We start from the raw sequence: 8,910 nt of genomic DNA on the forward strand, positions 1-8,910 counted from the left end.
TTGTATAATAAACAGCAACATTGCATTTGCATTTGACAATAAAAGTTACTGTAAAATAATAAACCGCACATCTTTTACAGAGTAACATTAGTAACGATAGCCTGACTGAACTGAAAGAGGAAAAAAACGTTCATTCTTCCTAGATACAGCAATGTCACATTGTGAGTCAAAATTTGAGTGGATGATGCAAAAGCCCTAAAAGAGGGAGTAACACTTTGTCTTTCACCTCAGTTAAATAGTTGACTGATGTTTGTTTGACCCTCTATCAAGATGGAGCTGTACATTATCATTCTTGCCCTTACCGTTGTTCTCTCAACTGAAGCTGAATGTAAGTTAAAGTTTTTTTGGTACTGTTTTAATAAGTGCTTAAATAGAAAAACGGATTGATTACTTGTTAGAACACTAACTGCTCACTCAAAACCTGCTTGTGCATTTATTAGGGTTGTAAATGTTTCTTTTGACACTACCAACATCAGATTATTGTCAATTGATCAGAACAATTGCATTATAAATATATTACTTTAAATTTACTCATGTTTTACTCACTTTGGTACAATTTTTCCACAAATAAGAAACAAGTAATTTTCAAAACTCTCTGAACAAAACTTTAAATAATATGAACTGAATTATCGTCCTTAAATGTAATTTCATCATTGAATTAACAATTTAGTTAATTCAATAGTGATGCAATAAAAAAAATAAAAAAGTCCATGGGGCTGTAGGTTTTATGGTAGTATGGAGTAATACAGGAGGAGAGTGTTTTTTGTGTCCGTGCTATCTCTGTCCACTCAAAAATACAGGAATAAAGTTACTGAATTGTTGTGATTGAATTTATTGAGTCGTAAAGGCCCCAGTAAACTTCAAGCTAAATCGAAGATCTAACTTGTGACATAATTTTGAACAAAATCTGGCCAAATAGTACGGCATCAAAGTACTGCGAGAGCGATTTGAGAGCAGACGTCTGGCTCAATTGTTTTCTACAGAGCAGCTGCATGAGTTCTGATGACAACAGACATTTCACTATCGACCTGATGACTCCCTGAAGACAATGATGGCATTGTAGGCAACAAAAACCATCAGTTATCCCCTACTTTATGAGATTAAACCACACTATATTATCAGAACCTCTTTTCCATTTGGGCTGGGAAAAAAAAGAAAATGAAAAAGGAGATCAAAGAAAACAAGGACAACCCAATAGGCCACTAACATTCTCATGAAAGTAATTGGCAATCACGCATCATCCATAAAAAAGAAAAATAAATACAATTTATGATTGCCATATAACCAGTGGCGGCTGGTCAATAGAGGGTGCTGGGGCGCCGCCCCCATCAAAATTCCAGAAATATACATGTATAAAAAAAATTATATAAAAGTGAAATAAAAATAAAATAGTTTACTCATACGATGTGCTGGCTGTTAGTAAGAGCCTCAGCATTTAATAAAAACTGGCTTTGATGGGTTAACTATTTTATATGTTCTTCATGCGTGAGGGATGCCGGACAAATGGATGTACTCGGATGTAAACCTGCACTCGGAGCTTCACACGCTTGTTATGAGAAACGTAAGTGGCTGGCTGGATGTGTTGTTAGCAATGCCCTTTATTGCTTTCCCTGTCTTTTATTTCAAAGTTTTGTGGACAACAACGGGGGTAAGAGACCTCAAATATCTGACTGAAAAATGCAAACGTCATGACACTATACTAAGATGACTGACTTTAATCAGAGTCATTGAGAAATTTGCTGGCCAGAAAGAAAGGAGAGCAAAATGTATGGTCAAGTAGTCAACATTTTCCTTTCCTCATTCTATTATATGTGGGAAATGAATGTATAAAAAGATAAAAATGAAGACACTGTTTTCTCTTTAATGCTTGAATTTAGTCAACATGCATCTTGATACTGCCCCCCCACTCTCTCCCACCAACCCCCCGCTGCGGAAAAAAAAACGCCCCCCAAAAAATAATTATCAACCGGCCGCCACTGCATATAACATGTCTGCATCAATGGAGCGGTGTCATTTTCAGTGATTGATGTATTCCACTTAAAAAATTCTACTCTGCTCTTAACATGAAGATATTGTTTCACTTCAGAAGACTTGAATATCAGAAGACAAACACAAGTTGTTTGTGAAACATTTATACTTTTTTTGGTCCATTTTGGCAATAAATTCCTGTGACTGTACTTTTATTTACCCGTTTACATGTTTGTGGCGAATGGAACGAGGGGGGACTTTTTATTCAAGCCTTTCATTTTATTTACTAAAGTAACTAAATTAAAAGTAATTAAAATGTTCTTTGTGTAATTAAATTTTAACAAGGAAGTGTAAAATAAAATGTTACAATTTTTCCTTTCTTTTTTAAACAGTGACTGCAATTGGTTGACTGGTTGAAATTGTGAAATTATATCAACATTAGGGCTATGTTATACATTGTGTTTAATCAAAGTGACAATAAGATAAAGTAATGCTAGCACCACAAATGACAAACTCAGTCAGCTTTTTATTAGCATTATAAAACTCTATCAACTGCTAAAGCAAAGCATCAGAACTACACAGAAACTAAATAATAAAAAAACAGATAATGTACTGGCAAAAAAATATATATATATATATATATTAACTCCAAAACACAACGTAGTGAAGTTCAAAATTCAAAATACAGATAAAACACCTGTAAAAAAATTACTACAGAAAATTCTGTCAAAGTAATACATACATTGTCCCCTATTTTTACAGATTTTTTTAGAGTGTAGTGAAGACACACACACACACACCTTAACAGTTAGGCTACCACAATTCTGGTAATCTAAAAAGGCACAATATTCAAGTGAATTACTTAAAGTAAATACATTTTAAACAAATTAAACATAAAACAAACTAAATAAAATAAATAGGAAATATAAACCTCACAGATATTACATGTGTTTATGTACCCTAGATACAGTAATTAACCAACACAGGCTCATTGGAAAAACAACATTTTTGGCAACATTTTTGCAAATGCAAAATATGTGCTCCAACAGAAATGACTCAGTAACACAGCAAGTACTTTTAAAACTTTTCATACAAAATTATGATTACAAGGCTGTCATATAGGGGGCTGAGATGAAAGCACAAGACGATGTAGTTAAATAGTCTTTAATCCACGAATTCAAAACAAAACATTGCCACAATTCACGTTCATCTAGGCTATTCCGGAAAAAAAAAACTAAACATGCTTTTAGCATCACTCACTGGGCATTTCACTTTGAAACTTTTGCAAAACATGCACAACACAAAGTATTTTGAGTTTTGCAAACATTTTGCCACAGGTATGTTTTCTAATGAGCCTGGGCATTAAATGTACTTTACAAATTAATTAAATAATGAATCACTTGGCCTAGCCAGCTATGGAGGAAGATAATCTCCTATACTCCCACCCGCAGCAAAGAAAATTTGCATTGGGTCCAATGCAGCCCTCTACTGGTATAAATCAGCAGTACATACAGTATGTGCCCTTCCAATTGATGAACAATATAATACTTTTTTTTCTCAGCTATTCAATGTATGTAACAAAATTGTCAACCCCAAGAATGAAGTTTTATGATGCTTAATCTTTTTCAGTTGTTTATGAAGATTTCCAAATTTTAATATGCTCTGATATGGAAGCAGAAATAATGAATGGATTTGATGAAGAGGAGATGGTGCATGCTGACTTTAATAAGAAGAAAGCAGTAGAAACATTTCCTGATTTTGGAGATCCTATGACATTTCCTGGATTTTATGAATACAGTGTTAGAGAGGTGGAAGTTTGCAAATTTAATTTAGCCCTCTTTATTAAAGCTTTCAAGAGTCCATCACCAGAAATGGGTAAGACTTTAGAATGTGCTATGAACTTTACATTTTTTAATGAATATCAACACTGCATAAACATATGATATGGATTAAACTTTACATTAATGTTCCCTTTGATAAAGTTTGATTAAAGGCTTTATTAATGACTAAAAGATACAAATACATACATCTAATAAAATCTGTGAGCCATTTGTGTTATAAATGCTTAATAAGCATGCTTATTCATGGTTATTTTAATTAAAACCAACTGATTTATGTCATGAATCTTATATTGAGATTGATAAGTGTTGTGTTTATGTTGTTTACTGTGATGTTTAACTCTCTTTTTTATTCTTAGTGATTAATGAATCCCAAGGGAACATATGTAAAATATTATCATGATGTGAACGCTAAATCTGTATGGAAAAATAAATGAAATTAGCTATAACATGCCTAGTGTCAACAAGTTTTTCCTCAAGCGTTTATATAATTTGAATACAGTTATACATTTATTTGAACAAACTAATGAATGAATGAATGAATGAATGAATGAATTAATTAATTAATAGTTATCTGTTATTCTAGATGCACCTCAAACATCCATCTACCCAATGGATGATGTACAGCTGGATGTTCAGAACACTCTCATCTGTCATGTGACTGATTTCTATCCTCCTTCTCTCAGCATCTCATGGACTAAGAATAATGTTAATGTGACAGAAGGCTTGAGTTTAAGCCGCTACAAACCAATGAATGATGGTACTTTTAACATCTTTTCCAGTCTTAAGTTTACACCTGCTGAAGGAGACATTTACAGCTGCACGGTCAACCACAGAGCCCTCCATGGTCAACCTCAGACTAAAACATGGGGTGAGTGGTATTTTCAGAGTGACACAGCATTTCAGTACTCTTCCAGTTCTTCATTCTGTTATAATTATCTGTTCAGTTGTTATCATATCAATGCATCAGTAAGACTTTACAATACGGGTGCACTAATATGAATAAATTCATGCTTAAATAATGCACAGATAATCATGAGTTAATGTATGACTCATGAAGAACTAAACCATTTATTAATAATTACTGCATCAGCAACTATGAACATTCAATATGATTAATAGATTAAAGGGGTGGTAAACCACGATTTCACTTTTCTAACTTTAGCTAGTGTGTAATGTTGCTGTTTGAGCATAAACAACATCTGCAAAGTTACAATGTTCAAAGTTTAAAGCAAAGGGAGATATTTGCTTTTAAAGAAATCAATTTCTAAGGACTAGTTAGAAATTGTCTGGGTCTGGTTCTGGCTCTTGGTATGGTTTTATTGACGCTAGCGTACACAAAGCATAGGCTTAGCTTGAGGCTACCGGCGAAGGTAAGGGGCGTGACGTTCTGATAAACGTGCTCTAGGCTAGCCAATCACAACACACTGGGCCAGCTAACCAATCAGAGCCCATTGCGTATTTTTGAGGGACTGGCTTCACAGAATCCGGAAACCATCAGACCGTTTTTACAAGGAGGGACAGAGCAGTGTAGAATAAAGGTAAAATATATGAAAAATAATGCAATTTTTTAAAAACGAAGCATGAACACATGTTACAGTGCCCCCCACAAACACAATCAAGCCTTCGAAAGAGTGTGCTTTACCACCCCTTTAAGTAATCAATAAATTGTTATTAGTTAAATGTCTCATAATGTATTAATTCCCTAATAACATATTATATTAACTAATAATGTAATAGCGTTATTAATGGCAATACTATTTAATTAATAGCAATTAATATATTACTTAATCTATTAATCATATAGAATGTTCATTATTTGCTGATGCAGTAATCATTATTAAATGGTTTAGTTCTTCATGAGTCATACATTAACTCATGATTATCTGTGCATTAGTTAAGCATTATTTATTGCTTATTAGTGTACATGTATTGCATATTCAAATATCTTATTCATGTATTTTCCAGATGTTGATGTTGCCCTCCCAGATGTTGGTCCAGCTGTGTTCTGTGGAGTAGGTCTGACTCTGGGGCTGCTAGGAGTCGCAATAGGAACCTTCTTCCTTGTTAAAGGAAACAATTGCAACTGACTATGGAGTCATGGAAGCAATCTATAAAAAGGTCTCTTAATTGAATTGCAACAGAGCAATTTGAAAACAATGCCATTGTGCACTTGTGTATCATTCTACATGGCAGAAAACTATTATTAATGTTAAAGATAGATAATGCAAAAATGTGGAAATGTGGATATTCAAATTACAGATCACTTTGAAATTTGCACTTTGAAGTATTGTACTAAAAACACTTCCTCAATGTTTCCTTTCCTATTAGATTCTTTCTGTGTGAATTTAAATCTTTCATGTACATAAAAAAAACAAAAAAAAAACATACTAATACATATACATACTAATACATACTAAATATACAACATATACTAATTAAACATGCATTCGAAAATTAGGTAGAATTTATTATGTAATTTTTGTAAATGTAAAATTATTTTACTATGAGTAAATATTGGCCTTTGCATTTTATGATATGCATCTAATAAAGGAGAATCGGAGCTGTTTGTTCTATCTTCCTGTGTTCTGTTGATAAAAATAATCTATGGTATATCTTATATGCTTCTATGTATCGGTACCACCAGGCTTATTGCATGTTATGCAAAACCTCATTAAACACTTTACATTAAGTACTATGATACTTCTGTGTTATTGGGTCCCTAATTTTCATATGTGGTAGCATTTTATTTTACAGTCCTGTAGATACGTATTATAGTAATTAGAATAACAGGGTAATAAATAGGTACTAACTCTGAACCTGAAACTCTGAAAGTTTTTTTTAAGATATATTTTTTGACCATTAGTGCCTTTACTGGATAGTGTGATGTGTCTGAGTTATCCACATTTTTATTAAAATAGCGGAAACTAACAGCATGTTCATGCATTATTACAGTACTATTCTGGAGAAGATATTCATAATCTGGAACAGTTTTAACCCTTTAAGACCTAAGGGTATTTTTACAATTAATTTTCCGCCTGGTGTTATTTACTAAAAAAGCTTGTAAAACATCAACCCTGTTGTGCACAGACAATTGACACACCTCTTTTTTTTCAAGACAAGTTGCACTGTCAGTATATTTGTGTTGCATTGATGTCACCTGAATGTAAAATAAGTTATGGGACCATAAAGACAAATGAAAACATAAAACGGAAATTGAATCACTCAAATATTTATTGAAAACACACACAAATAAATAAAAGCTAAGCATATTTCCTCTGGAAAACAGTTTGTTCAAGTCTTTGGAGTCCTGGAACTCAGGAATAAACATGAGAACTTATACAGAACCAAAACTATTTACATTTTTCCAAAAAAAGTCCAGGCGCTTTTGGCCTCTTTGGATTTTGGATATTTACTGGTGCCAAGCCTCAAAACAGTTCCTATCAGGAACTTCTCCTCAAACTTTCTCCTCAAACTTTTTCCTCAAACTTTCTCCACAAAACTGCAGCGCGTCTCTCTCTCTCTCTCCTCAACACTAGCCGTGCGTCTCTCTCTCTCCACAATAACAGAGCTGTGGTTCATGCGTAATGACGCACACCAACGTGGATGACGGATCAGCCTGTCATTGGTCAAACCCTCATCCAAAATGGCAGCTAACATCGCGCTAGCGGCAAAAATGACGGAAAATTTATAAATTATGGACATCAAGTGGATATATCTTGGATGTAAGCGTTTTGATTTATTGCTGAACAACTCCAAAAAGATGCACATGTTCCAGGCTGGATAGAAAACCTTCTGTAAAGGCTACAAAGACACCAAAGACACCCCCGAGATGGCTAGCTCGTTAGCTTTCTGCTGGAAAAAACGGTAAGAAAATCGATAAAAGTTTCATGAAATAATATAGATATTTATCGGAGGTGCCGTGTGACGTCGTGGGCGATGCCGTCGGGCTCTGAGGGTTAAAGAGTACAAATATTGGTAACCCATGATCAATTAATAAAGTTTCGATTGCTAAACGACAGTGAGCACAACTGGAGTCACATGTGCAAAACTCTAACTACAGTCTGCACTACAGTCTGCACTACCAACAGTCACCTGAGCTAAACAGGCAGCAGCGCTGGCACACCCGAAGGCGGAGCACAACCTAATAGTCATCCCCAAAGGACTCTAGCCCACCTCTGGATGCGGCGATCGACATCTCAGTGCTATCTGGAGTGTGAACAAAATGAACAAGTTCTTAATACCACAGCACCGCCCTCAGGTCACCCTGGCCACCAGCCAAAGTACCACCTCTCTCAGAGACGGTAGATTGGGGTGTGGCAGAGGGGACTCTCTCTCCTCGCGGAGATCACTGAGTCTCGACTGCGACATCGCGATGGTCACGTTCCCGCAGTAGGAACATGACGCATCCACAATCACTGCCCGAACGTGCTGAAGCCCAAACATGTCGAGCAGTGAATGTGCCCATAGACAGCAACGGAGATCGATCACACCCGGAAGTGCACGGGCGAACCGCCTTGAAAAAGACGTGCCACGCGCAAGCTCTTTTTGTGAGAGGAAACCTCGCAGTCGATGCCGAAGCGCCCAGGGAAACATACACCAGCCGTCTAGCAGACCACCGCGCAGATCAGCAGGCAGGAAGTATGCGATCACTGGAACGCGCCGTCACACCAACACCGACTGGAAAGCTGCTCGTCTCGAAGAAGCTGACAGAGTCTCAGAAGGCTTGTGAGGAGTGAAGAGGTAGGTACTCTTGGCTCCGAAAGCAGAAACATAATGCGATATTGCCCTGTACTTCCTTTTTTCACTTCCTCTACCCGGAGGGAGAGAGAGACACACCCAGAGACCGTGTGTTTTGAGAGAGTTTTGTGACCTGTATAGTGCAGAGTGTGTTTGTGTGTTAATAGAGTTTGAACGTGTTAAGAATATTAGAGACTGTGAGTATTTGGTCCAGTGGAGATGGTGGTCCAGTGGGTTAAACCACTGAACTGATAAGCAGAAGGTTGCTGGTTCGATCCCAGCGGTCACCACCAGTGTGTCCTTGAGCAAGGCACTTTACTCCATGTTGCTCCAGGGGGATTGTCCCTGTAATAAGGGCACTGTA

The 8,910-nt window shown here is 36.1% G+C and overlaps 1 protein-coding gene across 1 annotated transcript; it reads left to right on the top strand.

Annotated features, from left to right (window-relative positions):
• Positions 1 to 224: 224 nt before the first annotated feature.
• LOC307132460 (HLA class II histocompatibility antigen, DP alpha 1 chain) lies at positions 225 to 6,508 on the top strand. The gene is made up of 4 exons (XM_079826795.1): positions 225 to 328; positions 3,598 to 3,843; positions 4,393 to 4,677; positions 5,775 to 6,508. Exons 1-4 carry the CDS (start codon positions 271 to 273, stop codon positions 5,894 to 5,896), a joined length of 711 nt encoding a protein of 236 aa, XP_079682921.1. The 5' UTR covers positions 225 to 270; the 3' UTR covers positions 5,897 to 6,508.
• The last annotated feature ends 2,402 nt before the right edge of the window (positions 6,509 to 8,910 follow it).

Source organism: Gobio gobio (genome assembly GCF_949357685.1).
Source record: "Gobio gobio genome assembly, chromosome: 10".
Lineage (NCBI taxonomy): Eukaryota > Metazoa > Chordata > Actinopteri > Cypriniformes > Gobionidae > Gobio > Gobio gobio.